Source organism: Phyllobates terribilis, unplaced genomic scaffold, assembly GCF_046119375.1.
Source record: "Phyllobates terribilis strain yellow unplaced genomic scaffold, ASM4611937v1 Scaffold_4__5_contigs__length_816908805, whole genome shotgun sequence".
Classification (NCBI taxonomy): Eukaryota; Metazoa; Chordata; class Amphibia; order Anura; family Dendrobatidae; genus Phyllobates; species Phyllobates terribilis.
In genome coordinates this window covers 29,429,225-29,449,070 of record NW_027362764.1, presented here as the reverse complement: position 1 = coordinate 29,449,070, position 19,846 = coordinate 29,429,225, and the positions used below count along the sequence as shown (strand labels likewise).

The window sequence follows — 19,846 nt, the reverse complement described above, 5'->3', positions numbered from 1 at the left end:
GTGGAGGAGTACTGCACAGTGTGACCTACACCGACTCCGACCAGCACTGAGCAAGACACAGAGGAGGAGTACTGCACAGTGTGACCTGTACCGACTCCGACCATCACTGAGCAAGACACAGTGGAGGAGTACTGCACAGTGTGACCTACACCGACTCCGACCAGCACTGAGCAAGACACAGAGGAGGAATACTGCACAGTGTGACCTGCACCGACTCCGACCAGCACTGAGCAAGACACAGAGGAGGAATACTGCAGTGTGACCTACACCGACTCCGACCAGCACTGAGCAAGACACAGAGGAAGAATACTGCACAGTGTGACCTGCACCGACTCCGACCAGCACTGAGCAAGACACAGAGGAGGAATACTGCACAGTGTGACCTGCACCGACTCCGACCAGCACTGAGCAAGACACAGAGGAGGAGTACTGCACAGTGTGACCTGCACCGACTCCAACCAGCACTGTGCAAGACACAGAAGGAATACTGCACAGTGTGACCTGTTCCCTCAACCATCTCAAAGGGGCATGGTCTGACACCAGTTTAAACTTCCGGCCTAGTGGGTAATATCTCAGTGTATCTACGGCCCATTTTATGGCTAGACACTCTTTTTCTACTATAGCGTAGTTCTTCTCGCAGGAAGAGAGCTTCCAGCTCAGATAGAGAATGGGATGTTCTTCCCCATTTATCTCTTGAGAGAGTACGGCTTCTAGGCCAACTTCTGAAGCGTCTGTCTGGACCACAAATTCTTTCTTAAAGTCTGGTGCGACCAGGACCGGCTGTTTACACAGTGCTAGCTTCAACTGTTGGAACGCCGTCTCTGTTTCCTCGGTCCACTTAACCATGGTTGATCTGGTGCCTTTTAGGAGATCCGTCAGTGGCGTGGCCATCATGACAAAATTTGGGATAATCCGCCGGTAATATCCCACCATTCCCAGAAATGCTCTCACTTGCTTCTTGGAGAGCGGTTGCGGCCAGTTCTGGATTGCCTCCACTTTATTGACATGTGGCTTTATTTCGCCTCTCCTGACGACATAGCCCAAGTAATTGACCTCCTTCTTTCCAACGGCACATTTTTTTGGATTTATAGTAAATCATGCCTTCCTCAGAGCATCCAGAATCGCCTGTACCTTAATTAGATGACTAGCCCAGTCTGGTCTAAAGACTACAATGTCGTTAAGGTAGGATGCGGCATACTTCTCATGTAGGGCTAGGATCCGATCCATAGCCCTCTGGAAGGTCGCTGGGGCCCCCTGCAGTCTGAATGGCATCCGAGTGTATTGGAAACACCCATCAGGTGTCGAGAAAGCCATCTTCTCCTTGGCCGTCTGGGACATGGGGATCTGCCTGTAGCCCTTAGTCAGGACAAGGGTGGTAATATACCTCGCCGGTCCAAGCCTCTCGATAAGTTCATCGATGTGGGGCATCGGGTATGGGTCACACTAGGACACCTCATTCAGTCGGAGGTAGTCATTGCAAAACCTCCACTTCCCCTTGGGTTTTGGCACCAGGACGATGGGACTCGACCATCCACTCTCTGAATCCTCTATCTAACATCCTTTTCACCTCGGTTGAGATCACCTCCTGGTGTGCTTCAGGAATCCTGTAGGGCTTCAGGTTCACTCTTATATGTGGCTCTGTTAGCACGTCATGCTCTACCACCTGTGTATGTCCCGGCAACTCTGAGAACAGGTCACGATTTTGCTGTAGCAGTTCTCGACACTGTTGCTTCTGGGCCGGCGATAGAGTCTCTGCTATCGTGACATCTTCCACTTTGCCTTCGGGAGCGGCTCCCAGGCAAGGAGCTCCCACGGGCTCCCAATCTCGCCACGGCTTGAGCAGGTTTAAATGATATATCTGATGTGGCTTTCTTCGGCCGGGCTTGTGGACTTTATAATTAACTTCGCTGAGTTTCTCCACCACCTCATACGGGCCTTACCACTTGGCCAGAAACTTGGCTCTCGACTGTGGGGAATAGAACCAGAACACGGTCCCCAGGCTGGAACTGCCTCAGCCTCGCTGATCGGTTATAGACCCTTGCCAGGGCCTCCTGTGCCTGGAGGTGATGCGCCTTCATGATAGGCATCACTTTCGCCATTCTCTCTTGCATCTGGTCGACATGTTCAATGATGTTCCGTTGTGGCATAACCTCGGCTTCCCAGGTTTCCTTGGCAATATCCAGGAGCCCTCGCAGATGTCGTCCATACAGTAGCTCAAATGGGGAGAAACCAGTAGAGGCTTGAGGAACCTACCTTACTAAGAAGAGCAGGAACAGTAGCAGGTAGTCCTAGTCACGATCATGATTCTCTACGACTTTCTTGAGCATCGCTTTTAAAGTTTAACTAAAGCGCTTCAGTAGACGGTCTGTCTGCGGATGGTAAATGGAGGTTCGCAGCTGGGCAATCTGGAAAACCTTACACAGCTCCTTCATTACCTTGCTCATGAAAGGGGTTCCTTGATCGGTTAGTATCTCCTTCGGCAGACCGGTCCTGGCAAATATATGGACAAGTTACGGGGCTATGCGCCTACTCGATGAGTTCCTAAGTGGTACCACTTCTGGGTACCGGATCGCATAGTCCATGACCACCAAAATGTATTGGTGGCCCCGTGCCAATTTAACTAAGGGCCCCACTAGGCCCATGGCAAACCTCGCAAAGGGGATTTCTATCACCGGTAGGAGGATTAGAGGACTATGGAAGTGGGAAGAGGGAGCGGTTATCTGGCAGGTGGGGCACGCCCTGCAATAGTTTAGGATCTCCCGGTAACATCCTGGCCAATAAAAACTCCTCAATATTCTCTTCTGACTTTTCTTGACCCCTAGGTGTCCCCCCAGAATATGTGAATGTGCCATATTTAATACCCTCCTTCGGTATGGCTCCGGAACTAACATCTGTTCCACTATCTCACCGGCCCTTAGTTTAGTCATCCGATATAACAACTCCCCCTGAACTGCAAAGTGGGGGAATTTGGAGTTGGCCCCCAACTCTTGAGCAACCCCATTACATACAGTAACCTGGTCAAAAGCCTCCTTTAAGGTAAGGTCCCGAGCTTGAGCAGTCCCAAAGTTCTCTCCGGTCACATCTAACTCAGGAAGGTCGGCCTCCTCTGTCACCGTCTCACCCTCATCGCTGGCAAGGACACAGTGAGAACTCATTCACTTGAGATTTCAATGGGGGTTCTTCCCTAGGGTTCTGGTTTTTATCCACGCTACTTAGCCCAGTTCCCTTCCCCCACAAGTCCCAAAACAACGAAAAATTGTGGCCCAATATAACTGGATGTATCAGCTCCTTGACCACCCCAACCTTGTGGGACTGGGCACCACAGTCTGGTCCCACTGTCACTGTGGCCACGGGGTAGTCCCTGGCGTCCCCATGGATGCACCGAACGCTCACGGCTTTGGTAGGGACCAACTGGTGGGGAAGGGTGGCTCTGATTAGGGTCACCAGACTCCCAGAGTCTAACAGTCCAAGCACCTTTACTCCATTAATGGACACGGCATACGCCTGCGGCCCCTCGCCGGGTTGACAGTCCACATTACAGGCTGGATTAGCATAATATGAACAACGTCTGCCTAGGTTGCAGTCCATTGGCTCAGGGGACATATGACATTGGGAGGCTACGTGTCAAGGGTTGTGACACCGCCAACAAACCACATCCTTAAAGACAGTCTTTGTGGCACCTTCTTTGGAAGTGTGACACCCCCCAGTTGTGGCTCAAAACCCCTTCCGTGGTGAACCCGCCCCCTTATGGGTATCCCAGTACGGGGAAGTGACTATATCTGGTTTCACCAGTGATTTCTCAACCACCCGGTACCTCTCTACTAGGCCGGCGAGGTCGTCTGAATTCTGGGGGGTCGCCCTGGGCAACCCAAGTCTGTACTGACCTGGGAAGGGAGAGTATAACTCTATCAATCACCACCCGCTCGACAATCTGGGCAGGAGTGGAGGACTCTGGCTGCAACCATTTCTGAACGAGATGCAGTAGGTCAAACATCTGCGAGGTTTGTCGCCGGCATACGCCCAGTGGTGGACTCGTTGGGCGCTCACCGCCATATTCACTCCCAGGCGTGCCAAGATCTCTGCCTTTAGTTTGGCATATTACTGCAGTGCTAAGTCATAATATACCTTTTGGGGTTCACCAGACAAATATGGCGCCAGAACCTCTAGCCACTGCTTTGTTGGAAGTCTCTCCCGATCAGCCACCCTCTCAAAGACTGTCAGAAAGGCTTCTATATCATCCCCTGGGGTCATCTTCTGCATGGCTCGTCTTACCGTCTTCCTGACGAGTGAGTCATCAGTCGGCCCTGGGGGTGGGGCAGTTGCTCTGCCATGGACTGCATCCCCCAGAAGCTGTATCTGCTGCTGCTGCGCTTTCTGCTGTAACTGGATCTGTTGTAACGACAGTTTGGTCGTTTCTTGCTGAGCTTGCTGCTGCTGCAGAATGTGCTGCTGCTGTAGCTCCCGGTACTGTTGTAATTGCTGCAGGTGCTGCTGATGTTGCTGCTGCTGGCTCTGGACTAAATGCTTGATAAGCTCCTCCATGCTGCTGGACCTCTCTGACTGGCTGACGGCCTTCACCCAGGACTTCCACCGTTCTCTGTGGCAGGTACGGTGTTTCTGGAATTGCCAGCACTCTCACAACCAATGGTGGTAAATCGACTTGCTCAGCTCTCACAGAGGCAGACACAGGACACACGCCTCCGGTTAACTTCCTGCTGGTTAATTATACGGCATAAACTCCAGCAGGGTTCCACAAAAATAAACAATTCCTCCCTTGGTTAACGGTAAAATAAAAGGATAAAGTATAACGCAGTCCATAAGTAAATGGGGTTTCGCCCTCTCTGGGTAACACAGTGAAGTCCCAACAAACACAAATCCTTCGGTGGAGCTCTCTGGCTTCACCACACACAGCCTGGAGACTTCACTCTCCAGACCATACCAAAGAAAAAAAATAGTGCTTGAGCATTTAACCTAGCTCTGCCACACCCTGAGGGGAGGTAGGGTGAATGACTTCCCTCCCATCTTTATGTCATTCACATAAAACCACTCCCATCAAAATGGTGATTAAACCCTCCAACATATAACATGCTGGAGAAAAGGTGTAGTTCAGTTCACCAGGGCTAATAGCTGTAGAGAAACATACCTCCCCTCAAATACTTCACCAGTGGCTCTTTCACAGTGCTCAGAGACACGGCCGAGGTGGCAGAGCAGGACGCATCACTGGAGGAGAGAGGAGGTGAGCATAATTGTTTATTTTTTTGTGTGCAGCGTGATGTGGATAAATGGGTGCCAAGCATACCAGGATGGAGTGGTGCCAAGCATACCAGGATGAGGGGGCCATACATACCAGGAAGAGGGATGAGGGGGGCCATACATACCGGGAAGAGGGGTGCCAAGCATACCAGGGTGGAAGAATGCCAAGCATACCAGGAAGAGGGATGAGTGGGACCATACATACCAGGAAGAGGGATGAGGGGGACTATACATACCAGAAATAAGGATGAAGGGTGATATACATATCAGGATGGGGATGAGGGGTGCCATGCATACCAGGATGGGAATGAAGGGTGCCATACATACAAGGATGGGTATGAGAGGTGCCATGCATACCAGGATGGGGATGAAGGGTGCCATACATACTAGGATGGAGATGAGGGGTGCCATGCATACCAGGATGGGGATGAGGGGTGCCATGCATATCAGGATGGGGATGGGGGCCACATATAACAGGAAGGAGGGGACCATATATACCAGGATGGGGGATATTAACAGAATTGGTGGACATTACCCCTATAACAGTGTCAGCAGCAGACCCCCTCCCCCATCATGACCACATTTTTTGCTCACATTTTTTTTCTATTTTCCTCCTCTAAAACCTAGGAGCGTCTTATGGTCCGGTGGGTCATATAGTCCGAAAAATATGGTATATTACTATATCATCAGTGAGGAGAATGGAGGACATATTAGTATATATATTACCAGTAATGCAGCGACTTGCTGCATTGCTAAAATGTCCAGGGGGTGTGTTCTGGCTGACCATTTACCTCCCCCTCAGGTGACTGATCACATGACTGTGACGTCATCACAGGTCCTGTGTGCACAGAAGGATATATAAATCCTGTTGGTTTTGAAACAGAGAGAGGCCTGGTGAGGCAAGAAGCCTTGTCCCTGTGTCTGGGACAACATTAGCCTGGAAGGCTGAGGCTGGATCCCTGTGTCTGGGATACCAGTAGCCTTGGAAGGCAAGAAGCCTGGTCCCTGTGTCTGGGACACCATTAGACTGGAAGGCAGAGGCTGGATCCCTGTGTCTGAGATACCAGTAGCCATGGAAGGCACGTGGCCTGGAGACTACGTCTGGAAGCCTTAAAGCCACGGCTGTGGCAGAACCGAGCTGATAGAAGCAGCTGAGACCCGGCAAAGGTAAATCGGCGCTTTAAGTGAATATTGATGCTTTAGCTTGCTGAAGTCTGCATTTGAAGCCAAGCGGGCATAGCTGCCACTGAAAAGGCTCTAGGATACATGTGTAACATTCCTGCGAGCCACTGAGACGGACTATGTTATGTGCGGTTTATGATGTGTAATAAACTGCTGGTCTTCATATTACTGGAAAACGTTGCATGTGTGCTTTCATTGATCCGATGAAGCGAGTGTCCCCCAGCATGATGACTAGCGCTGCCTTACATGTGGTGGAGAATGCGGGCAACTGCAGCCTGGTTGCTAGGGGTAACGGCATAGGACGGCGAATGTGGATACAAGCATCTTGCTGTGGCTCTGCGGGGCCACGATGATTAAAGCATCTGGCTGTAACTCGGCGGGGTTACGAAAATGGTCGTTGCACTCAAACCTGGTTTGCTGTGGCTCGGCGGGGTCACGAAGATTAAAGCATCTTGCTGTAACTCGGTGGGGTTACGAAAATTGTTGTCGCACTCAAACCTGGTTTGCTGTGGCTTGGTGGGGCCACGAAAATTTTCCGGGGAGAGCGGTGTGAAGTGTCTAGTGTGAACAATGTACCGCGATGGCTATGAGTGGAGCAGTATCCCCAGTTGGAATGGAGAAGTGGTTAGATGACCGGCTGCAAACGCTCTTCAGCAAAATGGAGTTTTCTGAAGAAATGCAGAAGCAGATAAAGATGGCTGTGAAGGGAGAAGCAGATGAGTCTGAAGCTGCTGAGCGATTAAGGTGCCTGTTAAAGTTACAGCAACAGGACATGGTGCAGGAACGGCAGGAGCTGTTGGCACCGTATGGTATAGCGTTAGTGGACCATTCTGTGAGTTCTCCTGGGGCGTCGGTATTGTTCCAGAGTGCCCGGGGAGGTGGTAAGAGATCTTGTGAACTGGGTCCTAAGACTATCGTGCGTTTTTTTTTTTTTTTTAAATCCCCATACAGGTGTGGGTGTCCCAAAGGGGGCGGAGTTTCAAAAGAGCGTGGAGTATAGAAAAACAAAATTGGTTACTGGTTGTGGGTTGGTACCACCTAAAAATGACAATTTGACCATTGATAACGGGTAGCTCCAGTAGAAGGAGTTGACATCAAAGTGGGAGGTGACTTCTTAGTCCACAACACCAGGGAGAGTGGCACAGACCCCATAGCTGACGGTGACACTACAAAAGTAGAAAGAGAGTTCAATCAGAAGGAGTATGGTGAACTCAGTAAGGATCTGCAACAAATAAAGAGAGGCTATGAGGATCTCCTCAAGGTTAAGGAAAAACTAGAGGATGATAAGGCGGATGCAGAGCACATACGCCGAGGGATTGAGACCACTCTACAGGACACCCGGGGTGAGAATGATGATCTCCGCAGAAAGATCCCAGGTTTGGAAGCTCAGGTGAAGGAGCTGCAGACGCTCTGTGGTGATTTCCAGAGGGCAGAGACGTGCCTTAAGGATCGAATCTGCAGGATGGAGGAGTCTATCGAAGAAGGGAGGTATGAAGCAAATGCCTCCTCGAATAATGCGAGCTTGGATGATTTGGTGGATGTAAGAGCCGAGATCAAGGAGCTCAAGGAGACGTTACAAGCCCATTTGAAGCAAGAGAAGCTTGAGAGACTGGCTGTCGAGAGCAGAGTGGGCGCATTGGAGACAGAGAGGTCTGAGAGAATTTTTCTGATAAAGGAGCAGTTGAAGCCGGAAGAGCTTCAGAGATGGGTTGCAGAGAGGCGAGTAGCTGAGCTAGAGGAAGAAGTTGTCGAGCTCAAAGGTCGCCTGGCAAAGTACCAATCAGTGAACGAGGCCCCCTTGGAGAAGGAGAAGGGCAAACAAATTGCGCTTAATCCTTTAAACCATGAGAAGGTGGACCTGAAGAGAGCTAAGAGAGTGTTAACAGAAGATAAGTATGAGATGGAAGTGGTCAAGACGAGAATTCTTGAATTCATAGTTGTGAGGCAGCTCAGGGGAAGCATACAGGGGGAAGAAGCTGAAAGTCAGTTGCCCCTGAAACCTGAGCCAGATGATCATCTGGAGACCACTGGTGAGACAGAAACGTCTCGGTACAAGTGCCTCGTAGATGTACCCGAGAATTTGAGAGAGGAGTGCACCAGCGAGTCCGTGCATGAAGAGTTTAAGAAGGCCGTGGGAGCCTGTAAGGAGTACTCGACCTCAGAAGCTAAACAGCTGGTGGTCCGGTCCACAACCGAAGTCACAGTGAAGAGGGTGGCTATCCTAAGTGACATGCACTGGCGATGTATTCGCACAAAGCGGTTTGTCCGGTTGAAGACGGAACAAGCCGTTAGACAACTGGAGCTTATGAGAAAAGCTCAAAGTCTGCGGGAAGAAGTCATCCTTGTGCCTCATGCTCTGGTAAGAAAGCTTGGGAGAAATGGCTGAGCCATGCAGATGATGGTCAAGAAGTCTGGTGTGATGAAAGTAAGCAGTCCACGTGATCGTCAGGACTGGATACCAGATGAAGACGGCATGGTGTCATTCTCCACTGTCGGAACGGAAGAAAATCTTGCATATATACGCATGCTGATGGAGTACCAAGAGACCTACCTGCGAGAGGTAGAACAGTTGAATCTCGCTAGACTGCGAGTGGAAAGACAGAATCGCCTGAGCAGCAGAAGATGGCAGCCGTCTAGAAATTGTGAGACCAGACAGAGAAAGGGCCCTTCAAATAATAGGACGGCTACAGTAGAAGTTAGAGACCTTCCAAGATGTCCTGAGAGTAGTGGGCGTGGGTGTAGAGGTAGTGAGACCTCCAGTAACTCAGGTCTGAGAGGCCGATACAAACGACCCAATAGAGGACGGGACAGCACGAAGTCAGACCTGACCGTAGATACAAGGGCAAGTAAGTCACACGGCTGTATGGACCGCTGGGAGCGGCGGAGGTCTGACAAGGTTATGACTGACCGCTGGGAGCGGGGGAGGCCTGACAAGGTTACAACTCGGAAATGTGACTTGACGAAGTTAGTGACAATGACAGATGGTAGGCCCCTAAGGAATGGGCTAATGTCGTTGACTAATGTTCCAGGGGCTGAGCAGCGCATTTGTCAAATACATGGTCTCCGTGTGAGCCGTGGGACATAATGTGATTGTGTATATTATGTGTTCAACCCCACAAGTTTGAACATAGGGGGGGGGATATGTAATGCAGCAGCTTGCTGCATTGCTAAAATGTCCAGGGGGTGTGTTCTGGCTGACCATTTACCTCCCCCTCAGGTGACTGATCACATGACTGTGACATCATCACAGGTCCTGTGTGCACAGGATATATAAAGCCTGATGGTTTTGAAACAGAGAGAAATTCGCTGAAGACAAAACCATACTGTGACTTTTCTAAATATTCAGGTTTCAGGTTTGTGAATCTTTTCGACTGATGACACTAGAGATGACTGATAATAAAAGTAATCATCACAATACAAATTGCCTAATAATTCTGCACACAGTGTTGTGCTAATCTGAGTGCGGACCACCAAAAAGGTCAATTTTCTAGACATTGTCTGATACAAGACATGTTCATATTCTTGTACATAGGTGCAGTATTATAGTAGTTATATTCTTGTACATAGGGGCAGTATTATAGTAGTTATAGTCTTGTACATAGGAGCAGTATTATAGTAGTTATATTCTTGTACATAGGGGACAGTATTATAGTAGTTATATTCTTGTACATAGGAGCAGTATTATAGTAGTTATATTCTTGTACATAGGAGCAGTATTATAGTAGTTATATTCTTGTACATAGGGGCAGTATTATAGTAGTTATATTCTTGTACATATGGGCAGTATTATAGTAGTTATAGTCTTGTACATAGGGGACAGTATTATAGTAGTTATATTCTTGTACATAGGAGCAGTATTATAGTAGTTATATTCTTGTACATAGGGGGCAGTATTATAGTAGTTATATTCTTGTACATAGGGGGCAGTATTATAGTAGTTATATCCTTGTACATAGGGGCAGTATTATAGTAGTTATATTCTTGTACATAGGAGCAGTATTATAGTAGTTATATTCTTGTACATATGGGCAGTATTATGGTAGTTATATTCTTGTACATAGGGGGCAGTATTATAGTAGTTATATCCTTGTACATAGGGGGCAGTATTATAGTAGTTATATCCTTGTACATAGGGGCAGTATTATAGTAGTTATATTCTTGTACATAGGGGGCAGTATTATAGTAGTTATATTCTTGTACATAGGAGCAGTATTATAGTAGTTATATTCTTGTACATAGGGGGCAGTATTATAGTAGTTATATTCTTGTACATAGGGGGCAGTATTATAGTAGTTATATTCTTGTACATAGGGGCAGTATTATAGTAGTTATACTCTTGTACATAGGAGCAGTATAATAGTAGTTATATTCTTGTACATAGGGGCAGTATTATAGTAGTTATGTTCTTGTACATAGGGGCAGTATTATAGTAGTTGTATTCTTGTACATAGGAGCAGTATTATAGTGGTTATATTCTTGTACATAGGGGGCAGTATTATAGTAGTTATATTCTTGTACATAGGGGACAGTATTATAGTAGTTATAGTCTTGTACATAGGGGGCAGTATTATAGTAGTTATATTCTTGCACATAGAAGCAGTATTATAGTAGTTATATTTTTGTACATAGGAGCAGTATTATAGTAGTTATATTCTTGTACATAGGGAGCAGTATTATATTAGTTATATTCTTGTATATAGGAGTAGTATTATAGTAGTTATAATCTTGTACATAGGGGCAGTATTATAGTAGTTATATTCTTGTACATAGGGGCAGTATTATAGTAGTTATATTCTTGTACATAGGAGCAGTGTTATAGTAGTTATATTCTTGTATATAGGGGCAGTATTATAGTAGTTATATTCTTGTACATAGGGGTAGTATTATAGTAGTTAAATTCTTGTACATAGGAGCAGTATTATAGTAGTTATATTCTTGTATATAGGGGCAGTATTATAGTAGTTATATTCTTGTACATAGGAGCAGTATAATAGTAGTTATATTCTTGTACATAGGGGCAGTATTATAGTAGTTATATTCTTGTACATAGGGGGCAGTATTATAGTAGTTATATTCTTGTACATAGGGGCAGTATTATAGTAGTTATATTCTTGTACATAGGAGCAGTATTATAGTAGTTATATTCTTGTACATAGGGGGCAGTATTATAGTAGTTATTTTCTTGTACATAGGAGCAGTATTATAGTAGTTATATTCTTGTACATAGGAGCAGTATTATAGTAGTTATATTCTTGTACATAAGGGGCAGTATTATAGTAGTTATTTTCTTGTACATAGGGGCAGTATTATAGTAGTTATAGTCTTGTACATAGGGGCACTATTATAGTAGTTATATTCTTGTACATAGGAGCAGTATTATAGTAGTTATATTCTTGTACATAAGGGGCAGTATTATAGTAGTTATAGTCTTGTACATAGGGGCACTATTATAGTAGTTATATTCTTGTACATAGGAGCAGTATTATAGTAGTTATATTCTTGTACATAGGAGCAGTATTATAGTAGTTATATTTTTGTACATAGGAGCAGTATTATAGTAGTTATATTCTTGTACATAGGGGGCAGTATTATAGTAGTTATTTTCTTGTACATAGGGGGCAGTATTATAGTAGTTATATTCTTGTACATAGGAGCAGTATTATAGTAGTTATATTCTTGTACATAGGAGCAGTATTATAGTAGTTATATTCTTGTACATAGGGGGCAGTATTATAGTAGTTATTTTCTTGTACACAGGGGGCAGTTTTATTTTCCTGTATTATTACACAGTAAGTGGATAATAAGATACAGTCAGCATTTACTTACATCCAATCAGCATGACACAGATGGAGAAAATTTTCTCAGAATTGGTGTTGGGTGACACATTCCCAAAGCCGACACTGGTCAGACTGCTGAAGGTGAAATATAGTGCGGTGACGTATTTATCGTTGATGGTCGGGCCGGATTTGGTGTTGCTGTTGTTGTACGGTTTCATAATCTGGGTGCCCAGCGAGTACAACCAGCCGATTGTGCGGTATTCCGGGTCGTAGTGCTCCATGTGCCCGATGGCGTACCAGATACAGGCCAGCCAGTGAGCGATGAGGGCGAAGGTGCACATCAGGAGGAACAGCACGGCCGCCCCGTACTCAGAGTATCTATCCAACTTTCGGGCCACTCGTACCAAGCGTAAGAGGCGGGCAGTTTTCAGGAGGCCGATCAGGGTGGTAGTCTGCAGAAAAAAATAAGAAAATACAGAATAAAATTACATGAAATATAAATCCTGTGGCGAGAAAAAGATGGACAGAAGAGGAAAAAGGAAAAAAGAAGGTATAAATGAGAAGATGACAAGAACATCCCAAATTCTACACAGCAGAAATATCAATAATAAGAACAATCACCGCTGTGAGATCATCTATCTTACTGGACTGCAACTCTCATCATCCTATGCCTCTGAGTGGCTTTGTTTTTTTCATAGCTGGAGACTGTATCTCTAAAAAGAATTGTAAAATAAGAATATACACACGTGGTCAAAATTGTTAGTTCCCCTCGTTTAATGAAAGAAAAACCCACAATGGTCACAGAAAATAACTTAAAAATCTATGAAAATGAACAAATGAAGGTCAGACATTGCTTTTCTGCTTCCACAGAATTTTTAATAAAATGAATCTCATGAAATCGGCCTGGACAGAAATGATGGTTCTTCTTCTTCTTAACTTAATATTTTGCTGAACCTTTTGAGGCAATCACTGCAATCAGACGATTCCTGTAACTGTCAATGAGACTTCTGCGCCTCTCGACAGGTATTTTGGCCGCTCCTCATGAGTAAACTGCTCCAGGTGTCTCGTGGTTGAAGGTTGCCTTTTCCAGACGCCATGTTTCAGTTCTTCCAAAGATGCTCAATAGGATTTAGTTCAGGGCTCATAGAAGCCACTTCAGAATAGTCCAATGTTTCCTCTTAGCCATTACTGGGTGTTTTTAGCTGTGTGTTTTGGGTCATTATCCTGTTACAAGACCCATGACCTGCGACTGAGACCAAGCTTTCTGACACTGGGCAGCACATTTCTCTCTAGAATCTCTTGAAATTTCATTGTACCCTGCACAGATTCAAGACACCCTGTGCCAGATGCAGCAAAGCAGCCCCAGAACATAACAGAGCCTCCACCATGTTTCACAGTAGGGACAGTGTTCTTTTCTTGATATGCTTCCTTTTCCGTCTGTGAACATAGAGCTGATGTGCCATGCCAAAAACTTCTCATCTGTCCATAGTACATTCTCCCAGAAGCTTTGTGGCTTGTCAACATGTAGTTTGGCAAATTCCCGTCTGGCTTTTTTATGATTTTTTTTCAACAATGGTGTTCTCCTTGGTCGTCTCCCATGAAGTCCACTTTGGATCAAGCAACGACGGATGGTGCGATCTGACACTGATGTTCCTTGAGCTTGAAGTCCAGCTTTACTCTCTTTAGAAGTTATCCTGGGCTCTTTTGTTACCATTCGTATTATCCATCTCTTTGATTTGTCATTTATTTTCCTCCTGCGGCCACGTCCAGGGAGGTTGGCTACAGTCCCATGGATCTTAAATTTCTGAATAATATGTGCAACTGTAGTCACAGGAACATCAAGCTGCTTGGAGATGTTCTTATAACCTTTAACATGCTTGTCTATAATTTTCTTTCTAATCTCCTGAGACAACTCTTTCCTTTGCTTCCTCTGGTCCATGTTGAGTGTGGTACACACCATGTCACCAAACAGCACAGTGAGTATCTGTAGCCCTATATACAGCACAGTGAGTATCTGTAGCTCTATATACAGCACAGTGAGTATCTGTAGTCCTATATACAGCACAGTGAGTATCTGTAGCCCTATATACAGCACAGTGAGTATCTGTAGCTCTATATACAGCACAGTGAGTATCTGTAGCCCTATATACAGCACAGTGAGTATCTGTAGCCCTATATACAGCACAGTGAGTATCTGTAGCCCTATATACAGCACAGTGAGTATCTGTAGCTCTATATACAGCACAGTGAGTATCTGTAGCTCTATATACAGCACAGTGAGTATCTGTAGTCCTATATACAGCACAGTGAGTATCTGTAGCCCTATATACAGCACAGTGAGTATCTGTAGCCCTATATACAGCACAGTGAGTATCTGTAGCTCTATATACAGCACAGTGAGTATCTGTAGTCCTATATACAGCACAGTGAGTATCTGTAGCTCTATATACAGCACAGTGAGTATCTGTAGCTCTATATACAGCACAGTGAGTATCTGTAGCTCTATATACAGCACAGTGAGTATCTGTAGTCCTATATACAGCACAGTGAGTATCTGTAGCCCTATATACAGCACAGTGAGTATCTGTAGCTCTATATACAGGCACAGTGAGTATCTGTAGCCCTATATACAGCACAGTGAGTATCTGTAGCCCTATATACAGCACAGTGAGTATCTGTAGCCCTATATACAGCACAGTGAGTATCTGTAGCCCTATATACAGCACAGTGAGTATCTGTAGCTCTATATACAGCACAGTGAGTATCTGTAGCCCTATATACAGCACAGTGAGTATCTGTAGCCCTATATACAGGTCCACTGACTGATTACAAGACTGTAGACACCTGTGATGATAATTAGTGGACACAACTTGATTTAACATGTCCCTTTTGTCACATTATTTTCAGGGGTCCCATCATTTCTGTCCAGGACGATTTCATGAGTTTAATTTTTTTTGAAATTCTGTGGAAGCAGAAAAGCAATGTCTGACTTTCATTTGTTCATTTTCATAGATTTTTAATTTATTATTACTTTTGTCAGATTCAAGTTATTTCTGTGACCATTGTGGGTTTTTCTTTCATTTAACGAGGGGTACCAACAATTTTGACCACGTGTGTAAAGTCTGTTCCCGTTTTGTGTATACAGCATGGATGCAGATCTGTGATTGTTAACTAGAAACAAAAACTTTTGCAGACTAATGTAGAAGGAGGAGGAGTAACAGGAGGCGGTGGCTCTCTAGTCTGTAACAATGGAGGAGGAGGATGAGTAACAGGAGGCGGCGGCTCTGTAGTCTGTAACAATGGAGGAGGAGGATGAGTAACAGGAGGCGGCGGCTCTCTAGTCTAACAATAGAGGAGGAGGATGAGTAACAGGAGGCGGCGGCTCTCTAGTCTGTAACAATGGAGGAGGAGGAGGAGTAACAGGAGGTGGCGGCTCTCTAGTCTGTAACAATGGAGGAGGAGGATGAGTAACAGGAGGCGGCGGCTCTCTAGTCTGTAACAATGGAGGAGGAGGATGAGTAACAGGAGGCGGCGGCTCTCTAGTCTAACAATAGAGGAGGAGGATGAGTAACAGGAGGCGGGGGCTCTCTAGTCTGTAACAATGGAGGAGGAGGAGGAGTAACAGCAGGCGGGGCTCTCTAGTCTGTAACAATGGAGGAGGAGGATGAGTAACAGGAGGCGGCGGCTCTCTAGTCTGTAACAATGGAGGAGGAGGATGAGTAACAGGAGGCGGCGGCTCTCTAGTCTAACAATAGAGGAGGAGGATGAGTAACAGGAGGCGGTGGCTCTCTAGTCTGTAACAATGGAGGAGGAGGAGGAGTAACAGCAGGCGGCGGCTCTCTAGTCTGTAACAATGGAGGAGGAGGAGGAGTAACAGCAGGCGGGGCTCTGTAGTCTGTAACAATGGAGGAGGAGGAGGAGTAACAGCAGGCAGGGGCTCTCTAGTCTGTAACAATGGAGGAGGAGGATGAGTAACAGCAGGCGGCGGCTCTCTAGTCTGTAACAATGGAGGAGGAGGAGGAGTAACAGCAGGCGGCGGCTCTGTAGTCTGTAACAATGGAGGAGGAGGAGGAGTAACAGCAGGCGGCGGCTCTCTAGTCTGTAACAATGGAGGAGGAGGATGAGTAACAGGAGGCGGCGGCTCTGTAGTCTGTAACAATGGAGGAGGAGGATGAGTAACAGGAGTCGGTGGCACTCTAGTCTAACAATAGAGGAGGAGGATGAGTAACAGCAGGCGGCGGCTCTCTAGTCTGTAACAATGGAGGAGGAGGATGAGTAACAGGAGGCGGTGGCTCTCTAGTCTGTAACAATGGAGGAGGAGGATGAGTAACAGGAGGCGGCGGCTCTCTAGTCTAACAATAGAGGAGGAGGATGAGTAACAGGAGGCGGTGGCTCTCTAGTCTGTAACAATGGAGGAGGAGGAGGAGTAACAGCAGGCGGCGGCTCTCTAGTCTGTAACAAGGGAGGAGGAGGAGGAGTAACAGCAGACGGGGCTCTGTAGTCTGTAACAATGGAGGAGGAGGAGGAGTAACAGCAGGCAGGGGCTCTCTAGTCTGTAACAATGGAGGAGGAGGATGAGTAACAGCAGGCGGCGGCTCTCTAGTCTGTAACAATGGAGGAGGAGTAACAGCAGGCGGCGGCTCTGTAGTCTGTAACAATGGAGGAGGAGGAGGAGTAACAGCAGGCGGCGGCTCTCTAGTCTGTAACAATGGAGGAGGAGGATGAGTAACAGCAGGCGGCGGCTCTCTAGTCTGTAACAATGGAGGAGGAGTAACAGCAGGCAGGGGCTCTCTAGTCTGTAACAATGGAGGAGGAGGATGAGTAACAGCAGGCGGCGGCTCTCTAGTCTGTAACAATGGAGGAGGAGGAGGAGTAACAGCAGGCAGGGGCTCTCTAGTCTGTAACAATGGAGGAGGAGGATGAGTAACAGCAGGCGGCGGCTCTCTAGTCTGTAACAATGGAGGAGGAGGAGGAGTAACAGCAGGCGGCGGCTCTGTAGTCTGTAACAATGGAGGAGGAGGAGGAGTAACAGCAGGCGGGGGCTCTCTAGTCTGTAACAATGGAGGAGGAGGATGAGTAACAGCAGGCGGCGGCTCTCTAGTCTGTAACAATGGAGGAGGAGGAGGAGTAACAGCAGGCAGCGGCTCTGTAGTCTGTAACAATGGAGGAGGAGGAGGAGTAACAGCAGGCGGGGGCTCTCTAGTCTGTAACAATGGAGGAGGAGGAGGAGTAACAGCAGGCAGCGGCTCTGTAGTCTGTAACAATGGAGGAGGAGGAGGAGTAACAGCAGGCGGGGGCTCTGTAGTCTGTAACAATGGAGGAGGAGGAGGAGTAACAGCAGGCGGGGGCTCTGTAGTCTGTAACAATGGAGGAGGAGGAGGAGTAACAGCAGGCGGGGGCTCTGTAGTCTGTAACAATGGAGGAGGAGGAGGAGTAACAGCAGGCGGGGGCTCTGTAGTCTGTAACAATGGAGACGCCGCACAGATCTGCATGGGAGCTGTACACACAAAACAATAGGAGGTATGACTATAATAATGTCAGCCTGCAATCCATAACAACATGTGGAAAAATGGGAAGAAGGAAATCCCGAATGTCTCTCTGCTTCCGGATCCTCTTGTCTCATTCTCCAGAAATGTAATGAAGATCCCAATAATCAGCAGCTGATACAGTAACCTGACAGGCGTATACCAGCAAGTGACAGCGACCCAGCGCAACGCTGCATGTTGTATTCTCAAGAGTGATCATCAGGGGAGCTGTTCTATTGCTACATGACTTCTGTGTAGGCCGGGCTGTGTAATGCGGGCAGGACTGTGTAATGTGGGCAGGACTGTGTAATGCGGGCAGGACTGTGTAATGTAGGCAGGACTGTGTAATGTAGGCAGGACTGTGTAATGTGGGCAGGACTGTGTAATGTGGGCAGGACTGTGTAATGTGGGCAGGACTGTGTAATGTAGGCAGGACTGTGTAATGTGGGCAGGACTGTGTAATGTGGGCAGGACTGTGTAATGTGGGCAGGACTGTGTAATGTAGGCAGGACTGTGTAATGTAGGCAGGACTGTGTAATGTGGGCAGGACTGTGTAAAGTAGGCAGGACTGTGTAATGTGGGCAGGACTGTGTAATGTAGGCAGGACTGTGTAATGTAGGCAGGACTGTGTAATGTGGGCAGGACTGTGTAATGTGGGCAGGACTGTGTAATGTGGGCAGGACTGTGTAATGTAGGCAGAACTGTGTAATGTGGGCAGGACTGTGTAATGTAGGCAGGACTGTGTAATGTGGGCAGGACTGTGTAATGTAGGCAGGACTGTGTAATGTAGGCAGGACTGTGTAATGTAGGCAGGACTGTGTAATGCGGGTAGGACTGTGTAAAGTAGGCAGGACTGTGTAATGTAGGCAGGACTGTGTAATGTAGGCAGGACTGTGTAAAGTAGGCAGGACTGTGTAATGTAGGCAGGACTGTGTAATGTGGGCAGGACTGTGTAATGTAGGCAGGACTGTGTAATGTAGGCAGGACTGTGTAATGTGGGCAGGACTGTGTAAAGTAGGCAGGACTGTGTAATGTAGGCAGGACTGTGTAATGCGGGCAGGATTGTGTAATGCGGGCAGGACTGTGTAATGTAGGCAGGACTGTGTAATGTAGGCAGGACTGTGTAATGCGGGTAGGACTGTGTAATGTAGGCAGGACTGTGTAAAGTAGGCAGGACTGTGTAATGTGGGCAGGACTGTGTAAAGTAGGCAGGACTGTGTAATGTGGGCAGGACTGTGTAATGTGGGCAGGACTGTGTAATGTAGGCTGGACTGTATAATGTAGGCAGGACTGTGTAATGCAGGCAGGACTGTGTAATGTAGGCAGGACTGTATAATGTAGGCAGGACTGTGTAATGTGGGCAGGACTGTATAATTTAGGCAGGACTGTGCAATGTGGGCAGGACTGGGCAATGTGGGCAGGACTGTGTAATGTGGGCAGGACTGTGTAATGTAGGCAGGACTGTGTAATGTGGGCAGGACTGTATAATTTAGGCAGGACTGTGCAATGTGGGCAGGACTGTGTAATGTAGGCAGGACTGTGTAATGTGGGCAGGACTGTGCAATGTGGGCAGGACTGGGCAATGTGGGCAGGACTGGGCAATGTGGGCAGGACTGGGCAATGTGGGCAGGACTGTGTAATGTAGGCAGGACTGTGTAATGTGGGCAGGACTGTATAATTTAGGCAGGACTGTGTAATGTGGGCAGGACTGTGTAATGTAGGCAGGACTGTGTAATGTGGGCAGGACTGTATAATTTAGGCAGGACTGTGTAATGTGGGCAGGACTGTGTAATGTAGGCAGGACTGTGTAATGTGGGCAGGACTGTGTAATGTGGGCAGGACTGTGTAATGTGGGCAGGACTGTGTAATGTAGGCAGGACTGTGTAATGTGGGCAGGACTATGCAATGTGGGCAGGACTGTGTAATGTAGGCAGGACTGTGTAATGTGGGCAGGACTATGCAATGTAGGCAGGACTGTGCAATGTGGGCAGGACTGTGTAATGTAGGCAGGACTGTGTAATGTGGGCAGGACTGTGCAATGTGGGCAGGACTGGGCAATGTGGGCAGGACTGGGCAATGTGGGCAGGACTGGGCAATGTGGGCAGGACT

At 47.2% G+C, this 19,846-nt stretch overlaps 1 protein-coding gene across 2 annotated transcripts in view; it reads right to left on the bottom strand.

The window, feature by feature from the left end:
- Positions 1-19,846, bottom strand: part of LOC141264842 (voltage-gated inwardly rectifying potassium channel KCNH2-like) — a 170,417-nt gene that overhangs the window by 23,303 nt on the left and 127,268 nt on the right. For both annotated transcript variants that reach the window (XM_073677201.1, XM_073677202.1), the window contains one exon: positions 12,262-12,664. In XM_073677201.1, the coding sequence (XP_073533302.1) occupies positions 12,262-12,664 (403 nt within the window). The remainder of the gene's footprint in view (positions 1-12,261; positions 12,665-19,846) is intronic.